The following is a 26,088-nucleotide window of genomic DNA, read 5'->3' as shown; positions in this document are numbered from 1 at the left end:
CTGACTTACCCCTTGTGTTCGAGAAGTTCAATCAATCAACATTCCCCTCCTTATCCCATCACCAGGAAATCGGCACTGAGAGATTAAATGCAAACACTTCCAAAGCAGCCTAAACCCAGTCAAGCACATTTCACCACCGTTGCCTCTACTAAAATTCTTTGATATCGAAGGATTTAATTTTTTTCTGGCTTTGTCAACTACTCAAATGAAACAATGCTAAAAAAAAACAGGGTGAATAGCTAATAGCCAATCCACATCACTTAGATATGAAAAATAAACTGCTTTTATTACTAAATTGGAACGAATGATTGTGTAGCACTGTGCTTCACACTAGTTAAACTCCAGCAGGTAGCCTTTGCTCTGTCCAGCAAAAAATAGGATCAATTCAGATTTCTGTCATACTTGACAAAAGGGAATGATTTACCAGTTGGTGTCCACCACTCCAAACATCCTCCCTTGTTCAGGTATTTGATTATGGATATCCTCTGAGCTGAAGATTGGCTCCAGGTACATCCAAGCCGCTTGGACGTGCAGCCAGGAATCCAGGGTGTTGCGCATTAGCCACTGTTGAAAGAGTGTATACAGGTGATGCAAAAATGCATGCGGAAAAAACAACAAAAAAAGACTTCTCATGAATGGGCACAGCTTTTCAGACACATTCCATCTCACAAACGCTCTGGGAGAGAATTCTCATCTTGCACAGCTGGGCCCGGTATTCTCTGTTCTAGCCGATGAAGCACTGTGAAGTGGGAGGCAAATCCTTTCCTTGGTTGGTCTCACATGGTTAATTCACTCAGTTACTGAAAGCCCATTTTCAATAAAGGATACAGCAGCCTCAGTCTAACAGTCTGCCTGTTGTGCTGTTCCCACAGCTCGAGCACTGCAACCCAAGTTTAAGAAGTTACATCAACGGAAGTTATTGAGGCATGAATGATGAAAGATAACAAAACCTCAGCGTGGGATGTAACAAAAATCTAGACACTAATTAAATTCAACAGAAGCTTCTCTGAAACCAGCCTACCAGCTTAGATTCCCAGGCTGAGATTTCTTCTTTGAAGGGCAGGATAAATGGTGACCCTTTCATGGTGGTGGTTTTCACAATGTGATCTTCCAGTAAAACCTGAGGGAATTGAATTAGATTCACAGATTAAAGTCCTGAACAAAGGCTAAGAATGAGATAAAATAAACTGATAACTTGCATTTGGGATGGAGCTATATTTGTGGCAAACACTGATGAATTTTACTGTTGTTTATTGCAGATTGTAAATGAAATCTATTCCCCTGCATAGAGTACAGGAATGATACTGCAATGCAAAATCATGTCTGATGGTTCTGGCATTGCTAGTTTTACAATTTAACTTTTCACATCTTCTGTTCATGAGGTCACAGCCGTCTTTAAAATGGTACAAGTTAACTCCATTTTAGAGGACGAGAGGTTTTAAATAACCTGACAGCATAGAGTTTCATGTAATACTATTAACAGCATCAGTGACCCGGGTTCAATGCTGCCGCTGTCCGGAAGCAGTTTTTACATTCTCCCCATGATAACGTGGGTTTCCTCTGGGTGCTCCAGTTTCCTCCCACATTGCTAAGATGCACGGGCTAGTGGGTTAGTGGGTCACATGGTGCAATTGGGTTACGCAGGTTCATTGGGCTGGTGAGCTGTTGAAATGCTCTATCTTTAAAAATATTAAAAATTAAAAATGGATTCTTTCCTTGAAATACCAGCCCGTGTAACAGCAAGAAAGACATTAAACCTTTCTTTTAAATGTTAAGCCAGTTTTGTTTCATTTGAATTGCCAAATTGGTAATCTGTAATGACAAAATGGTTGTGTCTTATCCTGTAAAGTATATACCCCTCGTTACTATGGGGAGAGAAGGAAGAAACTGTTGTGCCTTTGGTGATGACACCCATGTTAGCCATTACTGCCCTGGGAAAAAGTCTGTGGCTATCCACTTAACCTATGCCTCTTCTGTCTTCTATATCTCTACTGTCACCTCTCATCCACCTCCACTCCAAAGATTCTAGTTCACTCAACCTGTCTTCATAAGACATGCTCTCTAGTCCAGGCAACATTGTGGTAAATCTTCTCTGCACCTTCTCTAAAGCTTCCACATCCTTCCTATCATGAAGTGATCAGAACTGAACACAATATTCCAAGTGTGGTCTAACCAGGGTTTCATAGAACTGTGACATTACCTCATGGCTCTTGTAATCAACCCCCTGACTAATGAAGGCCTACACAAAATATGCCCTCTTAACCACCCTCTCAACGTGAATGACAACTTTGAGAGATCTATGGACGTGAACCCTTGATCCCTCTGTTCCTCCCTCCACATTGTTAAGAATACAGTACTGCCATAAACCTTGCATTCTGCCTTCAAGTTCGACCTTCCACTTCACTTTTCTCAGTAACGGAACTCCATCTGCCATGTCTCAGCCGGATCCTCATCCTGTTAATGTCCCAGTGTGACCTACAACAACCGTCCACAAGATCCCCAACTCCATCTGCAAACATACTAACTCACCCTTACACTTCCTCATCCAAGTCATTCATAAAAGCCAAAAAAGAACAGGCGGTCCCAGAACAGATCCCTACAGAAAAACAATGGCCATCAAGCAGAATACCCTCCATCTACTACCACCTTCTGTCATCTATGAGCAAGCCAATTCTATATCCACATAGTCAGACTTCCCTGGATCCCATTCCTCCTGACTTTCTGAATGAGCCTAACATGGGGAACCTTATCAAACACCTTATGAAAATCCACATCCACCATATTCACTGCTCTACCTTCTACCACCATCGCTGCTTGGGGCTTTCCTTAATCCCACTCACCACGGCCTTCTCATGTCCCTTCTCGCTCTCCCAAGTCCATTACTCAATTCCTTCCCAGCTATTTTGTAACTTTCTGGAGCTCTGTTTGATCCTTGACTACTAAACGTTAAGTAAGCTGCTTTTTTCCTCTTGATATGATGTACTACATCTCTTGTCACCAAGGTCCCTTCACCCTACCATCCATTCCATGCCTCAATGGGACAAACCTATCCAGAAACCCTGCAAGTGCTCCCTAAGTATCCTCCACACCTCTGTTGAGCATTTCCCTGAGTACATCTGTTCCCAACTTATGCTCCACAGTTCTTGGCTGATAGCACCAAAGTTCCACCTCCCTCAGTTAAATACTTTCCTATAACATCTGCTCCTATTTCTGCCCAAGGCTGTGGCGAGGGTCAGGGAATTGTGGTCACTGTCTCCAAACAGTCACCCACTGAGAAATCTGATACCTGACCTGTCCTAGCCCCAGATCCAGTACGACCTCGCCTCTCGTCAGCCTGTTTGTGTAATATGTCAGGAATCCTGGACACTCCGTTCCATCTAAACCTTTTGCACTAAGAGGTGCCAATCAATATTAGGTATGTGGAAGCTCTTCGTGATAATAGCACTATTATTTTTTCACCTTTCCAAAATCTGCCTCCCAGTCTGAGCCTCAGTGTCTCTGTTGCTATTATGTCATCTAGAGAATACTCCCAATTGAATGACTATTCCCTTCCTGTTTCTAACGTCCACCCATACTGGCTCAGTAGACAACTCCTTCATGACATCCTGCCCTTCTGTAGTTGCGATATTATCCCTGATTAGCAAGGCCACTCCCCCACTGCTTTGACCTCCCACTCCCGTCCCTTTTGAAATATCTAAACCCTCAAACATCCAGCAGGCATTCCTGCCCTTCTGAGAGTAACGGCCACAACATTGTAGCTCTATGTACTGACCCATGTTCGTTGCAGATATTTATTGCATTAAAATAGAAACATTTCAACCCATTCCACTGACTGCAATTCTGCCCTATCCACCGCCCATCCTTCCTCACAATCTCTCTACATGTTGCATCTACCTTTACACCAACTGCTCCATCCTCAGACCTATCACTTTAGTTCCCATTCCCCCACCAACTTAGTTTACACATTCCCCAACATCTCTGACAAACCTGCCCACAAGGATATTGGTCCTCTTCAAGTTCAGATGTAACCTGTCCTTTTTGCACAGGTCATACCTTCCCCAGAAGAGACCCCAATGATCCACAAATCTGAAATCTGAAAGAGGAAAGAAGAGAGATGTCTTCCTAATCCTGCAGACCAAAGTTCTTGCTCCAATGTCATTTTTGATATACTTCACCTGAATGTCATCCAGCAATGCCAAGATCTCAATGCCGGAGTCTTTGTAATGCACAAATGTAAAATTAACTTCTTTCCAGTCCCTCTGCATCTTGCTGAGAGCTTTATCCAAGCTATATTCTTTACTCGCCTGGGAACCATTATCACTCAGATCTTCCAAAATGCCTCTCAAGGCCCAGCTGCAAGATGTCACTCAGGGAGGTGTTTTCCTCTGGGGTGATGCAAAATCCCACCTACATGATCGAAAAGGAAACTGAACAATGATTCCCCACTTAATGCACAGAATTGTAAGCAATGGACACAAAATGCTGGAGGAACTGAGCAGGTCAGGCAGAGTGATGTCCAGTCAAGCATGGACAAACTAAATTACTTGTTTGTCATCAGACACTCCCTATATCCTGGTAATTGTTTGTCATCAGAAACTTCCTATATTCTGATCTTTGTTTAATTATACTGAAGCACAGATTATCAGTTACCTATGATTACTGTAAAGACATTCACAATTCACTGGCTATGATAAAGCACACCTGGGTCTGATCGTCAGGTCCACAGGAAGTGACAGGCTGAAGACCAGATTTCAGAATCAGAATGAAGTTTAATACCACTGGCATATGCCTTGAAATATGTTGTTTAACAGCAGCAGTACATTACAATTAAAAACATATATATATATTACATATGTATTTGCTGATTCACTACAACACAGTTATTCAATTCTCTATTGACATTTGTAAAAATGAGAAAAATTCATTCTAAACAACACTTAAAACTTCTCAAGAGCAGCCACCTGTAGACATTCAATCAGCCAATGGGAGTGCTTTACATACACTCACTGTCAATCATGTATTAGTTCATGTTCTGCCTTCCCCCTCATGTGTAAACATTCTTGCTTCCTCAGCAATTTATTCCTTTTTATTCACCTGTAACGTCTGGAAGACGGCCTGCAACTTCCAGTGAGGGCTGTACATCGAAGATGTCCAGGAAAAGCATTAGCATGGATGTGAAACTGCAAGTGATATGGCATTTGGAAGCTGGTGAGTGTCAGGTTGATGTTGCTGCCTCTTTGAAATTGGTTACATCAGTAATCAGAACAATTATTAAAAAAATACAGACAAAATACAAACTTCTGCAATGACAACCTCAAAATTATCACCAAAGAAGGTGACTCGTTCCAGGAAGCATTTGCTTGAGTGGATATCTGAGTGGATGGCCAAACACAATGAAACAAGCCCCTAAACCAGCTGGTAATAATGGAAAACACAAGAAGCATCTTCAGTCATATTCATGACGAAGAAGAAGATACTTCTTATGGTAACATTCACAACCAGCAGAAGTTGGTTTGATAGATTTAAACAGCACTGTAACCTCAATAGCATGTATACCTCTGGTACAGCGGCTGGTCCCGACAGCAAAGAGCTGTGAGAAATGGCAGAGCAACGCATCTTGGGTGAACCTGGAGGACACGGATGGAGAAGAGGAAACACCAGCAAGAAACCTTACCTCAAAATTCCTCAGCATTAGCGTCACCGTGATCATACAAATTATGTACCAGTTCATCGATATGACCCTGACTGGGAGTGAAGGAAAAAGACGAGCGATGTCCTTGACATAATTTCCTGTTACTGAGAACTGCTTCATGAGAAGATATTCAAGAAAAGGCATCAAATCTTGATGCCTCCTTGAAGAAGAAACCAAAGTTAGAGGAGGACCCACAAGCTGGTCCCTCCTCTGCGACATAACCACCAAATGCTTCGCTCCACTGGTGCTGCGATGTGTTGCTGCTGTACTGATATACAGGTTAGGCCTATTTGTGTGTTTGTTACTCCATGAATTACTGTGTATACATAAAATAATATATCATATACAGTCCCTATGAAGCGTGTTCAGCACCCCCCCCCACAGAAGTTTTCATGTTTTATTGTTTTATAATGTTGAATCATAGTGGATTTAATATGGCCTTTTTGACAATGAACTTGGAGTACAGTTAAGTCAATCATCAAGAAATGGAAAGAATATGACACAGCTGTAAATCTGCCTAGAGCAGGCCATCCTCAAACACTGAGTGACCGTGCAAGAAGGGGACTAGTGAGGGAGGCCACCAAGAGACCTGTGACAGCTCTGGAGGAGTTACAAGCTTCAGTGGCTGAGATGGGAGGGACTGTGTGTACAACAACTGTATATATATCCTATAAAAAGTATTCACCCGCCCTTGTAATTTTTCATGTTTTATTGTTTTACAACATTGAATCACAGTAGATTTAATTTGGCTTTTCTGACATTGAGCAACAGAAAATATTTCTTTGTGTCAAAGTGAAAACGAATTTCTACGAATTGCTCTAAATTTATTGAACTCCAGTTGCCAGAGTTTCATCTACTCATGCAATATATCAACACCCTGCAACAGTCCAAAAACCCTCATCACAATATGCCTCCCTCCTGGGCAGCCTCTTCCAATGGCAAGGAAGGATGTTTTGTAATGTTTTACAGAGAGAAGGGCATGACAAAGCAGAGAAGTCATGGTCATCCACTGCAACCAAGAAAGACCTCAAAGTTCAAAGAACATTTATTGTCAAACTATTTATACATTGTACAACCTTGAGATTTGCCTCCTTTATAGGCAGCCACAAATCAAAGAAACCCAACAGAGCCCATTAAACAAAATGTCAAACACCCAATGCGCAAAAGTAAGAACGAATCGTGCAAACAATAAAAAGTAAGCAAATAACATTTGGAACTAAATTCAGGAAAGTGAGTTCACAGCCACAAATTTAGTCATCACTGCAGCTGGTCCAGGAGTCTGTAAGTTGCAGGCCACAGCCTCAGTTCAGTGCAGAGAGGGGTAAACCTTGCCAAACAATGAGCTGAACACTGGTCTGTCCCTCGCCTCTGGCCCCAACACCCTGACTTTTTCCTGAGGAGACTGAGGTCCTTTAACATCTGTTAGATGATGCTGAGAATGTTCTACGAGTCTGTGGTGGCCAGTGCGATCATGTTCGCTGTTGTGTGCTGGGGCAGCAGGCTGAGGGTAGCAGACACCAACAGAATCAACAAACTCATTCGGAAGGCCAGTTATGTTGTGGGGATGGAACTGGACTCTCTGACGGTGGTGTCTGAAAAGAGGATGCTGTCCAAGTTGCATGCCATCTTGGACAATGTCTCCCATCCCCTACATAATGTACTGGTTGGGCACAGGAGCACATTCAGCCAGAGACTCATTCCACCGAGATGCAACACAGAGCGTCATAGGAAGTCATTCTTGCCTGTGGCGATCAAACTTTACAACTCCTCCCTTGGAGGGTCAGACACCCTGAGCCAATAAGCTGGTCCTGGACTTATTTCCATCTGGCATAATTTACATATTATTATTTAATTATTTATGGTTTTATATTGCTAAATTTATACTCTATTCTTGGTTGGTGCAACTGTAACAAAACCCAATTTCCCTCGGGATCAACAAAGTATGTCTATCTATCTATCTATCAACTTGGTTCGGCTCTTAAATCAGCCAAACTTCAGCTTGTTCCTCATGCCCAGATTCAGACACTGCTGCTTCGATGCGTTCTCGGGCCTGGGCCCTATCACCTCAATTTGGCCCGTAATTGACCTTTCCAATCTTCCCTAGCTCTTAAATCGGTCAAACATTGGCTTATTCTTTGGGTGTGGGCCCCACCTCCTCAACTCGGATCCCCCGTTTCATATCTGCTCCGTCTGCTTCAGCAATGGCTCATTCCTTGTTCTCGGGCCCAGGTCATGCCACCTCATTCAGCCCATACACGCCACACTGCAGCTGTCCTGCACCTTCGAGACCACAATTCACACTGCAAAAATGCCAGGTCGTACAGGTGGTTCAAAAGCTCAGCTCCAAGGTGGAGGTTCCAGACTATTGATTGCAGTGATCATTTTCCAGAAAAAGTGTGTCATTTTCTTTTGTTTGTGGTCAGTAAGTTGTCGCCGTGTTTCACCAGTGCCATCTCAAATCGGAACACAGACAATGTTTGCAACACAGTTGTGACAACTACTCGAACCACTGGAACCAGATTTCCGAGGTCGCGAGAGTGGAGCTGCCTCAGCGCGCTTCAAAAGCTCTGCACAGGTTTCTTCATGAAGTTCAAATTATCGGAACATAATCACTGTCATCATTGGAAACGATGGACAACCAATCACAATCTGCAGTCCATTTTACCCAAAGCCAGGAGCTCTGACCTGCACAAGATTCCACTTAGCACTTATCTAATGTCTTCTGAAAATTTAACAATAAGTTCTCTCTATCCACCCTGCTTGTTACATCCTCGAAGAACTCAGTTATATTGGTTGACCGGCATTAAACTTTTCTAAGCGACCAGCACCTCTTCAGTAAGAATGACCCAACTTTTCCTTGGGAATTAAGATTTTGTTGGTGCTCTTGAGATGTTGCCCCCTCCTCTAGATTTCCAACATTTCATTCTCTTTCACACTGTTGATTCTTCATTGCCTATAAACTTATAATCATTTAGGATACACACACTAAGTTCTTGCAAACAGGTAACTTTATATGAACTGACCAACTGCATTGTAAAATGCCAGCACTGACTCCAACTTGAAGCCGGTGAAACATTTCAGCTCTTTAAATGAAGGCGACCTGCTGGTGAAAGAGCTCTCATGGTGCTGTGAGCAAGGGGTTAGATTTGGTAGTGGGGCAAGACCAGTGACCTATGTTTATATTGAGATGGTACATGATTCGGAGGAGGACCTGCTGGTGGAGGGGTTCCCTTTTGCCTGAGTGCCTGTGCTCTGTCATGGCAGGATTGGGAAGCAGGTGCTGCTGAAAAATCCCAGTGCCTTGGTTACAATACACACTGCAACACCTTGAATGGATAGTGGGACATGCATGGAGAGGGTGCTGGGGTGTCCATGGTGGAGGTGCTGGTGTGCCCACGGAGAGGGTGCTGGGGTGTCCATGGTGGAGGGTGCTGGGGTGTCCATGGTGGAGGAGCTGGGGTGTCCACGGTGGAGGGGCTGGGGTGTCCATGGTGGAGGAGCTGGGGTGTCCATGGAGAGGGTGCTGGGGTGTCCACGGTGGAGGGGCTGGGGTGTCCATGGTGGAGGAGCTGGGGTGTCCATAGTGGAGGAGGAGGAGCAGTTATTGTTAATCGGGCTGCTTTGTCCTAGAGGATGTCAGACTGTTGCTTCAGTTGCATTCACCAAGGAATAAGAATCAAGTTTATTATAAAACCGTAGCAGCAGAATTGGGCCATTTGGCCCATCAAGTTTGCCCCACCATTCCATCATGGAAGATTTATTTTCCTGCGCAACTTCATTCTCCTGCCTGCTGTCCATAACTTTTGGCACCCTTACTAATCAAGATTTTATCAACCTCCGCTTTAAATATACCCAATGATTTCCCCTCCACAGCCATTTCTGGCAATGAATTTCATAGATCCACCATCCTCTGGCTAAAGAAATACCTCTTCCTCTCTGTTCTAAAGGGATGTCGTTCTATTCTGAGGTTATGTCCTCTGGTCCTAGACTCCTCCACTATAGGAAACATTCTCTCAATGACCATAGGCCTTTCAGTATTTGATAGGTTTTGATGAGATTCTCCCCTCTTTCTTATGAACTCTGGTGAGAACAGGCCCAGAACCATCAAATGCTCCTCATATGTTAATCCTTTCATTCTTGAACTCATTCTAGTGAGCTTCCTCTGGACCCTGTCCAATGCCAACACATCCTTTCTTAGATAAGGAGCCTAAAACTGCTCACAATACTCCAAACGCATTCTGGCCAACTCCTTATAAAGCCTCAGAATTACATCCTTGCTTCTATATTCTAGTCTCTCAAAATGAATGTTAACGTTGCTTTTGCCTTCCTTGCCACCGACTCACCCAGCAAGTTAACTCTTAGAGAGTCCTGCACAAAGCCTTTCAATTCCCTGATTTCTGAATGTTTTCCCCTTTAGAAAACAGGTCATGCCTTTATTCCTTCTATCAAAGCTCACGATCACACATTTCCCTACAATGTATTCACTTCTTTGTCCATTCTCCTAACCTATCTAAATCCTCATGTAGACTCCTTGCTTCCTCAACATTACCTGCCCATCCACTTATCTTTGTACTGACTGAAAACCTGGCTACAAAGCCATCAAGTGGTCCCAACACTCACCCCTGCCGAACACCACAAGTCACTGGCAGCCAACCAGAAAAGTCCCTCTTTATTCCCACTTTTTGCCTTCTGCCTGTCAGCCAGTCTTTTATTCACGCTAGTATCTTCCCTGTAATACCATGGCTCTTATCTTGTTTAGCAGCTTCATGTGTGGCACCTTGTCAAGAATCATCTGAAAATTGAAGTAAACACATCCATTGACTCTCCTTTGTGTCTCCCGCTTGTTATTTCCTCAAAGGATTCCAACAGATTTGTCTGGAGATATGATCTCTTCAGGAAATCATGATGACTTTGGCCTACTTTATAATGTGCTTCCAAGTATCACAAAAGCCCATCCTTAATAAAGGACTCCAACATCTTGCCAACCACTGAAATCTGGATAACTGGTCAATAATTTCCTGTCTTTTGCCTCTTTTCCTTCTTAAAGAGCGGATTGACATTTGCAATTTTCCAGTACTCCAGAATCAAGTGATTCTTGAAAGGTCACTATAAATGCCTCCACAATGCCTTCAGTTGCCTCTTTCAGAACCCTGGGGTGTGTCTAAGTGACCTATCCATCTTCAGATCTTTCAGCTTCCCAAACACCTTCTCCTTACTAATAGCAACTACACTCTCTACTGCCCATGACACTCTCAAATTTCTAGCATACTGCTGGTGTCTTCCACAGTGAAGACTGATGCAGAAAACTTATTGAGTTTGCCCGCCATTTCTTTATCACATATTACTACCTCTCCAGTGTCATTTTCCAGTACTCCAATATTCACTCTCATCTCTTTATATATAAAATAAACCGTATAAAATGGTTGGTATCCTCTTTTATTTTATTGGCTAGCTTACCTTCATATTTCATCTTTTCCCTCCTTATGGCTTTTACATAGAACATAGAATAGTACACCACAATGTTGTGCCGACCCTCAAACCCTGCCTCCCATATAAGCCCCCACCTTAAATTCCTCCATATACCTGTCTAGTAGTCTCTTAAATTTCACTAGTGTATCTGCCTCCACCACTGACTCAGGCAGTGCATTCCACGCACCAACCACTCTCTGAGTAAAAAACCTTCCTCTAATATCCCCCTTGAACTTCCCACCCCTTAACTTAAAGCCATGTCCTCTTGTATTGAGCAGTGGTGCCCTGGGGAAGAGGCGCTGGCTATCCACTCTATCTATTCCTCTTATAATCTTGTACATCTCTATCATGTCTCCTCTTATCCCCCTTCTCTCCAAAGAGTAAAGCCCTAGCTCCCTTAATCTCTGATCATAATGCATACTCTCTAAACCAGGCAGCATCCTGGTAAATCTCCTCTGTACCCTTTCCAATGCTTCCACATCCTTCCTATAGTGAGGTGACCAGAACTGGACACAGTACTCCAAGTGTGGCCTAACCAGGGTTTTATAGAGCTGCATCATTACATCGCAACTCTTAAATTCTATCCCTCGACTTATGAAAACTAACACCCCATAAGCTTTCTTAACTAACCTATCCACCTGTGAGGCAACTTTCAGGGATCTGTGGACATGTACCCCAGATCCCTCTGCTCCTCCACACTACCAAGTATCCTATCATTTACTTTGTACTTTGCCTTGGAGTTTGTCCTTCCAAAGTGTACCACCTCACACTTCTCCAGGTTGAACTCCATCTGCCACTTCTCCGCCCACTTCTGCATCCTATCAATGTCTCTCTGCAATCTTTGACAATCCTCTACACTATCTACAACACCACCAACCTTTGTGTCGTCTGCAAACTTACCAACCCAATCTTCTACCCCCACATCCAGGTCGTCAATAAAAATCAAGAAAAGTAAAGGTCCCAGAACAGATACTTATGGGACACCACTAGTCACAATCCTCCAATCTGAATGTACTCCCTCCACCACCACCCTCTGCCTTCTGCAGGCAAGCCAATCCTGAATCCACCTGGCCAAACTTCCCTGGATCCCATGCCTAACTTTCTGAATAAGCCTACCGTGTGGAACCTTGTCAAATGCCTTACTAAAATCCATGTAGATCACATTCACTGCACTACCCTCATCTATATGCCTGGTCACCTCCTCAAAGAACTCTATCAGGCTTATTAGACACAATCTGCCCTTCACAAAGCCATGCTGACTGTCCCTGATCAGACCATGATTCTCTAAATGCCTATAGATCCTGTCTCTAAGAATCTTTTCCAACAGCTTTCCCACCACAGACGTAAGGCTCATTGGTCTATAATTACCCGGACTATCCCTACTACCTTTTCTGAACAAGGGGACAACATTCGCCTCCCTCCAATCCTCCAGTACCATTCCCGTGGACAATGAGGACATAAAGATCCTAGCCAGAGGCTCAGCATTCTCTTCTCTCGCCTCATGGAGGAACCTGGGGAATATTCCGTCAGGCCCCGGGGACTTACCTGTCCTAATGTATTTTAACAACTCCGACACCTCCTCTCCCTTAATGTCAACATGCTCCAGAACATCAACCTCACTCATATTGTCCTCACCATCATCAAGTTCCCTCTCATTGGTGAATACCAAAGAGAAGTATTCATTGAGGACCTCACTCACTTCCACAGCCTCCAGGCACATCTTCCCACCTTTATCTCTAATCGGTCCTACCTTCACTCCTGTCATCCTTTTTTTCTTCACATAATTGAAGAATGCCTTGGGGTTTTCCTTTACCCTACTCGCCAAGGCCTTCTCATGCAACACACATCAAAGTTGCTGGTGAACGCAGCAGGCCAGGCAGCATCTCTAGGAAGAGGTGCTGCCTGGCCTGCTGCGTTCACCAGCAACTTTGATGTGTGTTGCTTGAATTTCCAGCATCTGCAGAATTCCTGTTGTAAGGCCTTCTCATGCCCCCTTCTTGCTCTTCTCAGCCCCTTCTTAAGCTCCTTTCTTGCTTCCCCGTATTCCTCAGTAGACCCATCTGATCCTTGCTTCCTAAACCTCATGTATGCTGTCTTCTTCCACCTGACTAGATTTTCCACCTCACTTGTCACCCATGGTTCCTTCACCCTACCATTCTTTATCTTCCTCACCGGGACAAATTTATCCCTGACATCCCGCAAGAGATCTCTAAACATCGACCACATGTCCATAGTACATTTCCCTGCAAAAACATCATCCCAATTCACACCTGCAAGTTCTAGCCTTCTAGCCTCATAATTTGCCTTTCCCCAATTAAAAATTTTCCTGTCCTCTCTGATCCTATCCTTTTCCATGATAATGCTAAAGGCCAGGGAGCGGTGGTCACTGTCCCCCAGATACTCATCCACTGAGAGATCTCTGACCTGACCCGGTTCATTACCTAGTACTAGATCTAGTATGGCATTCCCCCTGGTCGGCCTGTCCACATACTGTGACAGGAATGCGTCCAGGACACACTTAACAAACTCTGCCCCATCTAAACCCTTGGAACTAATCAGGTGCCAATCAATATTAGGGAAGTTAAAGTCACTCATGATAACAACCCTGTTATTTTTGCACCTTTCCAAAATCTGCCTCCCAATCTGCTCCTCTGTATCTCTGCTGCTACCAGGGGGGCCTATAGAATACCCTCAATAGAGTAACTGCTCCCTTCCAGTTCCTGCCTTCCACCCATATTGACTCAAAAGAGGATCCTGCTATATTACCCACCCTTTCTGTAGCTGTAATAGTATCCCTGACCAGTAATGCCACCCCTCCTCCCCTTTTTCCACCCTCTCTATCCCTTTTAAAGCACTGAAATCCAGGAATATTGAGAATCCATTCCTGCCCTGGTGCCAGCCAAGTCTCTGTAATGGCCACTACATCATAATTCCATGTATGTATCCAAGCTCTCAGTTCATCACCTTTGTTCTTGATGCTTCTTGCATTGAGGTACACACATTTCAGCCCTTCTACCTTACCGTCTTTACACCGTTTATTCTGCTTCTCTTTCCTCAAAGCCTCTCTGTATGATAGATCTGGCTTTACTCCATGCACTTCTTTCACTGCTCTATTGCTCTGGGTCCCATCCCCCTCACAAATTAGTTTAAACCCTCCCGAACCATGCTAACAAACCTACCTGCAAGGATATTGCTCCCCCTCGAGTTCAGCTGCAACCCATCCAATCTGTACAGGTCCCACCTTCCCCAGAAGAAATCCCAATGATCAAAAAATCTAAAACCCTGCTCCCCTGCACCAACTCCTCAGCCACGTATTCAACTGCCATCTCCTCCAATTCTTACCATCACTGTCACGTAGCACTGGCAGCAATCTTGAGAACGCCAGCCTTGAGGTCCTGTTCTTCAGCCTTCTGCCTAGTTCCCGAAACTCACACTTCAGGACCTCATCCCTCTTCCTGCCTATGTTGTTGGTCCCAACATGTATCATGACTTCTGGTTGCTTTCCCTCTCGTACCAGGATGTCATGCACCTGGTCAGAGACATCCCGGACCCTGGCACCCGGGAGGCAACAAACCATGCGGGTGTCCTTCTCACGTCCACAAAATCTCCTGTCTGCTCCCCTGACTGTAGTCTCCAATGATGACAGCTCTCCTCTTCTCCATCCCACCCTTCTGCACCACCGGGTCAGACTCAATGCCGGAGGCCCTGCCACCATGGCTCACACCTGGTCGGTCGTCCCTGCCAACACTATCGAGGACGGTAAACTTATTATTCAGGGGAATGGCTACAGGGGTGCTCTGCACTACCTGTCTGCTCCCCTTCACTTTCCCCCCTCTGACTGTCACTCAACGACCTGCTTCCGACAGCCTAGGTGTGACTACCTCCCTGTAGCTCTCATCTATGACTGCCTCATTCTCCCTTATGAGTCGAAGGTCATCTAGCTGCTGCTCCAGATTCCTAACATGGTCCTCCATATCGCCCAACTGTATGCACTTCTGGCAGATGTGACTCTGCAGGAGAGGGCAGTTCCCCCAAGACTGCCACATCTCACATGAGAGGCACATCACCGTCTCAGGAGACATTGTAAAAACTAACTGCGAGCAAGCTCGTCCTCCGCCTCTTCTCGTCGAAGCCTCGAAGCTCCACTCCTTCACTGGCCCACTCACTCACTGGCTGCTTCGCTTGAGCTATCCCTCCGCCTCCGCCTCTTCTCGTCGAAGCCTCTCGAGTCAAAGCCTCGAAGCTCCGCTCCTTCACTGGCCCACTCACTCACCGGCTGCTTCGCTTGAGCTATCCCTCCGCCTCCGCCTCTTCTCGTCGAAGCCTCTCGAGTCAAAGCCTCGAAGCTCCGCTCCTTCACTGGCCCACTCACTCACCGGCTGCTTCGCTTGAGCTATCCCCCCGCCTCCGCCTCTTCTCGTCAAAGCCTCGAAGCTCCGCTCCTTCACTGGCCCACTCACTCCATGAGTTTTTTTCATTGACTTTTGTTGGTTTTTAAATGCTTCCCAAATCTCTGGCTTCCCAGTAATTTTTGCGGTATTGTTTACCCTCTCATTTGTTTTTATGCTGTCTTTGACTTCCCCTGTCAGCCAGGGTTGCTTCATCCTGTTTTTAGAAAACTTCTTCATCTTTGTGGTGTATCTGTTTTATGCTTTCCAAATTGCTCCCAGGAACTTTAGCCATTGCTGCTCTGCCATCTTCCCTCTTGGCGTCCTCTTCCAATCAACTCTGGCCAGCTCTTCTCTCATGCCTCTGTAGTTTTTCTTTACTGTAATTCTTATATGTCTGATTTTAGCTTTTCCGTCTCAACCAACAGAGAGAATTCTATCAAATGATCACTGCCTCTGAAGTGTGCCTAATCAAATCTGGTCCATTACACAACACCCAATCCAGAATAACCTTTTCTCTAGTGGGTTCAAACACAAAGAAATCATTTCAGAATCAGGTTTATTATCACCGGCACGTGACATGAAATTTCACAACAAGAGATAACTTGCAGATGCTGGAAATCCAAGCAACACTCACAAAATGCTGGAGGAACACAGCAGGCCAGGCAGCATCTATGGAAAAAAAGTCCTACCCAAGGGTTTTGGCTCGAAACGTCAACTGTACTTTTTTCCATTGATGTTGCCCGGCCTGCTGAGTTTCTCCAGCGTTTTGTGTGTGCTGCTGAAAAACCATTTTGTAGGCATTCTACAAATTCCTTCTCTTGGGATCCAACATCTAACTGATTTTCCAAATCTATGTACCTGCATATTAACCCCCCCATGGATATTGTAACATTGCCCTTTTACGCACATTTTCTATGTCTGATAAGAAACCTTCCCAGTGGCAGCAACATGATGGTAGGCTGGGGAGATTTCCATCTCATCTCAGTTGTACAGATCCTGAGAGAGGGTGCTGCAGTAAAAAACAGGACCACAGTAAAGTTCAGTCAACATTAACAGTTGCTCAGAACTGACTGAAGGGAGGTGAGAACATGAGATGAAATGAAGAGAGGCTCCTATGCAGCTGATTTTTGTTCCCTTCCCATCTTGAAGTACAGTGTAAGGAGTGGATGGAGTTTCTCCAGCTGATAGTGCTTCCTTCATTTGCATTCTGCTGAAATGCATGTCAGGTACGGTATGAGCAATGCTCACATTTCAGTCCCTACACACAGTGAACTGCAGACCCAGCACATCTGGTGAATCCAAGGCAAGTACCACCCCACCAGCCTCCACGTCCAGCACAATTTTCCAGAACTTTTGCCACCTCCAACAGGATCCCACCACTAAACACATCTTTCTCTACCCTCCCCGTCCCACTTTCTGCAGGGATCGCTCCCTGTGCGACTCCCTTGCCAATTCGTCCCTCCCCACTGATCTCCCTCCTGGCACTTATCCTTGCAAGCGGAACTAGTACTATACTTGCCCCTACACCTCCCCCCTCACTACCATTCAGTGCCCCAGACAGTCCTTCCAGGTGAGGCGACACTTTACTTGTGAGTCTGTTGGGGTCATCTACTGTGTTCAGTGCTCCCAGTGTGGCTTCCTGTATATCGATGAGACCCGATGTAGATTGGGAGACCGTTTCTCTGAGCACCTGTGCTTCGTTCGCCAGATCTCCCAGTTGCCACCTATTTTAATTCCACTTCCGATTCCCATTCCCATTCTGATATGTCAATCCACGGCCTCCTCCACTGTCATGATGATGCCACACTCAAGTTGGAGGAGCAACACCTTATATTCCATTTGGGTAGCCTTCAACCTGATGGCATGAACATTGACTTCTCAAACTTCCGGTAATGGCTCCCCCTCTCCTTCACCATTCGCCATTCCCATTTCCTTCTCTAACCTTATCTCCTTACCTGCCCATCACCTCCCTCTGGTGCTCCTCCCTTCCTTTTCTTCCCTGGCCTTCTGTCGTCTCCCATCAGATTCCTCCTCCTCCAGTCCTTTATCTCCTCCATCAATCAACACCCCAACTGTTCCCCCCTCTCCCGGCTTCACCTATCACTTCCTATCTTGTATTTCTTCCTCCCCTCTCCCACCTTCTTACTCTGACTTCTCATCTATTTTCTCCAGTCCTGATGAAGGGACTTGGCCCAAATGTTGACCATAGATGTGGGCCATAGATCTCTTTTCCATAGATGCTGCCTGGCCTGCTGAGTTCCTCCAGCATTTTGTGTGTGTTCCAAGGGAGGTCATTGACTTACAGTCATACAGTACAAAGCCAGGCCCTTCGACTTGCCAGGTAAATGCTGATCAAGATTCCCTATGCTTAGTGGCCACTTTATTAGGTACACCTGCACACCTGCTTGCTAAACATAGAAACATAGATGCAGGAGTAGGCCATTCGGCCCTTCAAGCCTGCACTGCCATTCAGTATGATCATGGCTGATCATCCAACACACAACCCTGTACCAGCCTTCCCTCCATACTCCCTGATCCCTTTAGCCACAAGGGCCATATCTAACTCCCTCTTAAATATAGCCAATGAACTGGCCTCAACTGTTTCCTGTGGCAGAGAATTCCACAAATTCACCACTCTCTGTGTGAAGAAGTTTTCCCTCATCTCGGTCCTAAAAGGCTTCCCCTTTATCCTCAAACTGTGACCCCTCGTTCTGGACTTCCCCAACATCGGGAACAATCTTCCTACATCTAGCCTGTCCAATCCCTTTAGAATTTTATACGTTTCAATAAGATTCCCCCCTCAATCTTCTAAATTCCAGAGAGTATAACCCTAGTCGATCCAGTATTTCATCCTATGAAAGTCCTGCCATCCCAGGAATCAATCTGGTGAACCTTCTTTGTACTCCCTCTATGGCAAGAATGTCTTTACTCAGATTAGGGGACCAAAACTGCACACAATACTCCAGGTGTGGTCTCACCAAGGCCTTGTACAACTGCAGTGGTACCTCCCTGCTCCTGTACTCGCATCCTCTTGCTATGAATCCCAGCATACCATTCGCCTTTTTCACCGCCTGCTGTAACTGCATGCCCACTTTCAATAACTAGTGTATAATGACACCCAGGTCTCGTTGCACCTCCCCTTTTCCTAATCGGCCACCATTCAGATAATAATCTGTAATGTAACTAACGTAAATATCTAATCAGTCAACATTTGACAATAACTCAATGCATAAAAGCATGGTCAAGGGGTTTAGTTGTTGTTCAGATCTGACATCAGAATGGGGTAAAAATATGACCTAAATGGCTTTGACCATGGGATGATTGCTGGTGCCAGACAGGGTGGTTTGAGTATCCTGGAAACTGCTGATCTCCTGGGATATTCACTCACAACAGTCCCTACAATTTACAGAGAAAGATTAAAAAAAACACACCCAACAGGTGGCAGATCTGGAGGTGAAAACACCTTGTTAATGAGAGGTCAGGGGAGAATGGCCAGATTGGTTCAAGCTGACAGGAAGGCGACAGTAACTTAAACAGTCACACATTAAAATAGAGGTGTGCAGAAGAGCATTTCTGATTGCATGATACATTGAACCTTGAAGTGGATGGGCTACAGCAGCAGAAGACCGTGTACACAATGAAGTAGCCACTGACTGTACTTGCCTGTGTTTAGCAGCTTTCCTACCCATGTAACTGTCCTTTAAAAATACTGCTCATGCACCTGTCTCAATCACTTCCTCTGGAAGACTGTTCCATACAGTGACCACACTTTGCCCCGCTCACAACACCCACACTGATTTAAAGTGGGAGGACTGAGCTTCACAAAGGCCACGGAAGTTCAGCAAACTCTGAGACGGAGAGCGGTCTGTCCGGGTTGAGACTCAGGGGCTCTTGTGTAAGCTGCCGTGACTGTATGCACTCTGCACGGAGCTCCACAGGCGGTGCCCAGGGATTCTGATGGGTGATGTGGTCAAGTGTTGCTCTTTGGAAAACAGGCTGAGTGTATGGTGCTAGTGAGGAAGGGACATCACAGAGTCATTCTCCTGTCCGATGGCCCAGTTGGAAAAATTTAAAAACGCTTGGATAAATCTTACATTAAAAGTATGGCAGAAGGTGGTTAATTCATGTGGAATTAATAACATGTTAAAACTCTTTAGATGGTGTGCATATGATACCGAATTCCTTCCCAACAGAGGAGATAAAAGATTTGAGCTATGGATAAAGAAAGGTCTTACAACCTGCCTCTCATTTATAGATAAAAGAGTATTACAAAGTTTCCAAATCCTGCAGGACAAACATGGCCTAGAACATAATGACCTTTTTAGGTACCTTCAAGTACGAAACTATGTTAACCAGAGTTGTAGATATACAGACCTATCAACAGTAGAATTAGAATTTTTCAAGATTCTGAATTCGGCTTGCAGTTCAATACCTAGTAAATCAGTTTCTCGATTATATAATACACTCTCCCATGCTAAAAATGTAAATACACTGTATATTAAAGAGAAGTGGGAGAAAGAAGTGGGGTTGGTACTTTCAGAGGAGGCTTGGGAGAAAATCTGCAGCTTTCAATGGTCCTCGACTAATTCTTTGACTTGGAGAGAACATTGTTGGAAAAACATTATAAGATACTTCAAGACCCCATATCAGGAAAAATATAAAGATACAAATGTGATGTATTGGAGAAGGTGCGGCTCCAAGGAGGCAAATCATTTTCATATTTTTTGGGATTGCCCTAAATTAAGTCTATTTTGGGAAGGTATTCATAGAACATTAGTTAAGGTACTTAGGTCCCAGATACCTCTGAAATTTGAGACGCTATATTTGGGGCATGTATTGTTTCTTGAACAGAAGGAAGATATAAAGTTGCTGCAGGCCCTCTTAGCGGCAAGTAAGAAATCAATCACTAGAAAATGGCTAAATCCAATACCACCTACATTAGAAGATTGGTACGAAATTATCTTGGAAATATTTAAAATGGAAAAGTTGACTTACTCCCTGAGAACTCAAAAAGAAAAATTTTATCAAATCTGGAATAAATGGATTGAATATATAACCCCAATGCGAGCAGACTTTAGATGACTCTCCTAATGATTTATACTGCTCTTCTCATCAACACAGTAATATTGCTAACGTAAGCACCCCTAGTCTAAATGTTTGTTTTTTCTGTTTTCTTTTGGAAAATAGAGAATTAACACAAGTAAACGGAAAGATTTGGGAAAGGGATAAAAAAGTGAAAAAATTAAGTAAATAAGTACATAGGGATTGGATAATTATGTCTGCGGGCAGGAGCAAGCATGAACAAATTAGGATATAAACACCTACAATGGTTGATACATAGGCTTATATACAACATTTTGGACCAGTGGAAATGGTCCAGAACGGTTATATGGAAACTATTATTACCATTTTTCTTAACAACTAATTCCATTACTTAGCCTAATAGGTTAGATTTACCACAGTACATAATTATCTATTTAAATGTTTATTTTCCTTTTATATCATCTCAATGTGTACTTAAGAATGTATAAATAATTGTAGTTTTATACATATAAAAAATGGAAAAGGTTATATGTGTGAAAAAAGTACATGATATTTGTGAATTCCTTATCCAAATAAAAATAAAATTTAAAAAAAAAGAAAACAGCAGCTATGCTTGCATTCCCTTGCCCTGGAAGCAGTAACTGTTCATATACACGGAGTCGTAGAGACTGGAAAGGTGCTTTAGACTTTGCTCTTGCAGGACTGACCGCAGATTCTATTAGGGCTCCTTATAACGCATCCCCTTAGCCCAGAGATAATCCGTCTCTCTTTGCTTTACTGAATCACATTCGTACTTTAACTAGCAAACTTAGATCCCTCCTCAAATTTCTATGTTCAGGTGATTATGCCTACCTAGCTGCAGGTTCTGTTCTACAGACCACCGATGATAATCCCTCCTTCCTGATACTCTGTGCCGAGCCTAAAAACTTGGGACAGGGTCTGAGCAAGTTCTGCCCAGTTACACATGACCTCTTCCTCTTATTACTCACCTCCTTCAGGTAAAGGCCAATATTCAAACTATCTTTCTGATTCCATGTTGTACCTGTGCACTGGCTTTAAGTGTCTGAATTGACAAATCTCTTGGTTTGGCCAGCATTTGGTGTCTCTCACGTGGAGTCCTCAGTCATCATCATTAGTGAGTTCTGGGGTCGATATTGAAGAACAAAGCCCGAAGATCGATCAGAAGTCCAGATCAAAGCCTGAAAGTCAATTAAAAGTCCGGAGATCGAGGCTCAATGGCCAGAGCCCTGAGTCTGTGAATCTCTGCGAGTCCACTGGGTAGGTTGAAGGCTCAATGTCTGCGAGTCGAAGCTACTGGAGGCTGGAGGCCAAAGACGGCCTGTCCTGGGTTTGGAAGACTGTGTACATACGTGCATGGGTGGGAGGGAGAGACTGGGCTTGTTTTGCAGCCTCTGGTATCTGTCTTGTTCTGCCAAGCATTGTATGTGTGCTCTGTTGGTGCTAGAATGCGTGGTAACATGTGGACTGTCCCCAGCACATCCCTGGGCATGTTGGTTGTTAATACAAATGACACATTTCACTGTATGGTTCAATGTACATGTGATAAATAAATCTGAATTCTCCCTGTTTCCTGATCTCCAGCTATCAGAAAAAAGTCCGTTTCCTTTCTTGTTTGTGATAGCCTCTTTAAAACCAACTGCCTCTATACAATTGAAAGTGTACTTCCTAAGAACTACTCATGCTCCTCAAACGTATTCATACTTTACACATTCTTAGTCTGTGTGCTTTCAGTACTCTGCCTACCTTTTGGCTTATCAGACTCCGGTGACGTTGTCTAATCCCAGGAGCACAGAGTGCACTGATCAGGGGCAAGTTGATTTTGAACTTCTCCAGCTTGGTTTTGATGGCGGTTGCAACTCTTAATGGCCCATGTAGCTCTGGGTGATGGAAAACTTCTGTTAACTTGTAGCTGATCCTCCATAAACTCTGCACCTAATGGGAACACGCCAAGGACATGTAGATCACCTTTCAAACATCACATAATTTGTATTCACAGATCTTGACACCTGTACACAGTTAAAATAGGAACTAGACTTCACTGCTACACAAGCCATTGTCAGGAGCAACACATACAAGATGCTGGAGGAAATTGCAGGTCAGACAATATCTATGGAGGGGAATAAACAATCAACATTTCGGGCCGAGACGCTTCATTTAGTGCAGATGAAGAGTCATGGTCCAAAGCATTGAACATTCCACAGACGCTGCTTGACCTGCTAAGTTTCTCCAGTACCTTCTGTGTGTTGCTCAATATTTCTGGTGTCTATAGAATCTCTATTGTCACGAACTATTAACAACTTGGGTATTGTGTGTAACATTGGGTTTGAATTCATTTCTGAGGAAGAATTTTGTTTCAGTCTGAATCTCATTCTGCTCACATCGAAGCCCACCGTGCTTTATACAGCACCTTCCTTAGAGGCTAACCCACCTACTTTAAAAGTGTCTAATATACACGTACATTTTCAAATGTCAATAATTTCATTTGACGCAACAGAATTATGTTTTAGGCAGAAAGTCATAATTCTACTGTGACCAGAAAGATTGACTGATGTATCTTTTGCCTGAACACAAGAGGGATAAATCTCATTCCAACCTCCTGTTCGACCTCTTCTGCGTTAACTTGTAACAGCGAGCCATTCATCCACTTCTCGTGGTGCAGGTTGAACTGAAGGGCAGCCGTCCACAGCTTCTCATAGGGCTCCTTTTCATCAATGATATCCTGGATTTGGTGGTAAGGGCTAACATGGCCCATCTCCAGTAGAACTTCTTCATGATTAATCATGGCTTTCTGTACAAAGGTAACAGAACATGATTACATCTGGACCACCAAAGTGACTGACGAGCTGATTGAGCATCCATAATGGCAAATGCCACAGCCAAGCTGCAATGCATTGCCACAAGCAGCAATGTGCTGTTGAGACTTCGCCATCTGTTGAAAGTTATTTCTAAACACTGACTGGTGGAGAAGCAGCATCTGGGACAGGTAGTGGGAACACACAGCAGCTCAGTGTAAATGGCAGGTGGGCACAACACCTCCACAACTATCCACCTGCCAAAGGTCCCACATCGGCCTCATCAGACATCTCAGAATTCCTGGAAGCAAGCAGCCCTTTATCTCAGCCCTTGACTGCCCAACAGTGGGAAATGGTTCAGAAGATATTCTGAAAGGTTATGTAAAACAGCATTTTCTGTAAATCTCTAAATAACTCAATAAATAACTTTTGAAATTTTGTTAATGAGGATGGCCTGCGTGGATTTTTCACAACAAAAGTGTATTTGTCTAATGACTAAGGTAACTGAGGAAGTCGAAAGGATGCGTCACTGAGTGCCCATGAAGTCCATATGGATTTAAGTGAAATTGACAGATTAGAGAAGTAAAAGCTGTGGGATGGAAGGGAAGCAGACAGGAAGGTGTGGATACAAACTTTAATGAGCACAGGACCACAGGCATCAGGACCCTGCAGAGCTGAGGATAGGGTGAAGCTCACCCTTGCCAGTGCAGAGCTGAGGATAGGGTGAAGCTCACCCTTGCCAGTGCAGCTGACAGTGAGGAAGGAAGGTCTTTGCTGCATGAACCTGTCAGTGGGGTGGTTGGACAGGCAGAGAAATGGACCGCTTGTACAGATAGATGGCCTGACAATCTACCTCGTTATAATCTTGCACTTCATTGTTTACCTGCACTGCTCTTTCCCTGTAGCTGTTCCACTTTATTCTGCATTCTGTTATTGTTTTACCTTGTTGTACCTCAATGATCTGGGTAATGATTTGATGTGTATGAACAGTATGCAAGACAAGCTTTTCACTCTGTCTTGGTGCATGTGATGATGATAAATCAATACCAATAACAACAGCAAATAGAAATTAATCTGGAGAAGTTGGAGGACATGGCTTGGGGATGGGGAGGGCAAATGGAACAATGCACAACACAATGAGTGGCTGGACAATGAGCATTACAAGGAATAGTGACATTGACCGGCATGTCCACAGACCCAGACAGGTAGGTGAGGTGTCTGTCCTCTGGGCTACAGCTGCGGCACAGGATAAAATAGTAGGAAGTGTGAAAATCCTTGTGAGGATACAGTGTGCGCACTGGCATGGTTCTGGCTGTCACATTGTGGGAAGGCTGTGGTAGCATTGGGAAAGGTGTAGAGAATCACAGGCAAGTTGCCAGGCTGCATTAAATTACAGTCAGAATTACACTGGGCAAGCAGGGCTGTATTGTTTTGAAACCATCCAGACTTAGGCATGTGAAATGAGCAATGGGTCATTGGAAAGGACCCTTTGACTACAGCAGAAGGTAATTCACTAGAGTGACAGAGGTTTCTGGTAACAGGTAGCAGGGTTATTGAGTAGGACTTTCCTCAGGAAGACTGGCAGAAGTCTGGAACTAGCCACCAGAGTGACAGTGAGAGAGAGAGTGAGAAAGAGAGTGACAGTGAGAGTTAGAGAGACAGTGAGAGTGACAGTGACAGTGACAGTGAGTGAGAGTGACAATGAGGGTGAGAGAGAGACAGTGAGAGAGAGAGATAGTAAGAGAGATAGTGAGAGAGAGATAGTGAGAGAGATAGTGAGAGTGAGATAGTGAGAGAGAGAGTGAGAGAGAGAGTGAGAGAGAGAGAGAGAGAGAGAGAGACTGAGACTGTCATCATGTTTCAATGTGTCCACAGATCATGAAGAGCTAAGAGCCAGGGTTTTGAAATGGGATGGATTCCTGGCGGCTATGATAGACAGCCTGGGTACGAGCACCTTCTCCTTGGTGTGTTACTTCATAATGATGTGCTGGGAGCTGTCGGTGATTTACTGTATAACGGACCTGTTTCCAGGAGCAGCAGTGCCTTTAACCGGGGAAATGGCTGTCTGCATAAATTACCCGCTCTGCTAATTGCGAGAAAAGCAACAACAAACATCAATCAAACTGCAACTGTTCCAGTATCGGTCACTGCGCTGCACCTGCTCAGGGAGATAGCGGAACTGATCAGCGAATCCTGTGGAAATTAATTAACAATGTATTGGAAATTGATAAATAAATTGCAGCATAATTTGGAGACGTCAGATGAATTCAGATAACACAGGATAGTGTGAAGGTGCATGCACACTAGCCGTTTCACTTTATTCCGCATTCTGTTATTGTTTTGCCCTCAATGCACCTTGTAATGATCAAATCTGTACAAGACCAGCCTTCCGCCGTATGTGTGACAATACTAAACTATCGCCAATACTAGCGTTCGCTGATCAGTAATGGACTGAAAGCTAACCTCCTCTGCGAATTCCTCGATCCTTCTGTTAATAAGCCGCAGCTCCTCCGCGTACAGCTGGGCTTCGGACATGCGATCTTTCCTGTGGAATTCCCTCACCATGGCCGCAGTTCCCTCAATCCGCTTGGTGAAATCTTCCCGCCAGCGAACCAGCCTGGACACGGCCACATCGTGCTCCCTCTGTAACCGGAGACAACTGACAGTTTGCAAACTGAGC

General features: G+C 44.5%; 1 protein-coding gene across 1 annotated transcript in view; it reads right to left on the bottom strand.

Annotated features, from left to right (window-relative positions):
- LOC140186818 (dynein axonemal heavy chain 3-like) overlaps positions 1–26,088 on the bottom strand; it is a 428,385-nt gene that overhangs the window by 342,112 nt on the left and 60,185 nt on the right. The window contains 7 exon segments of the mRNA XM_072241409.1: positions 425–564; positions 1,022–1,120; positions 4,176–4,334; positions 4,336–4,407; positions 22,360–22,548; positions 23,210–23,404; positions 25,872–26,067. Coding sequence (XP_072097510.1) covers positions 425–564; positions 1,022–1,120; positions 4,176–4,334; positions 4,336–4,407; positions 22,360–22,548; positions 23,210–23,404; positions 25,872–26,067 — 1,050 coding nt within the window.

Source organism: Mobula birostris, chromosome 23 (genome assembly GCF_030028105.1).
Source record: "Mobula birostris isolate sMobBir1 chromosome 23, sMobBir1.hap1, whole genome shotgun sequence".
NCBI classification, from domain to species: domain Eukaryota; kingdom Metazoa; phylum Chordata; class Chondrichthyes; order Myliobatiformes; family Myliobatidae; genus Mobula; species Mobula birostris.
Note: the sequence above shows the minus strand (reverse complement) of the source record. Positions and strands in the feature narration are given on the sequence as shown.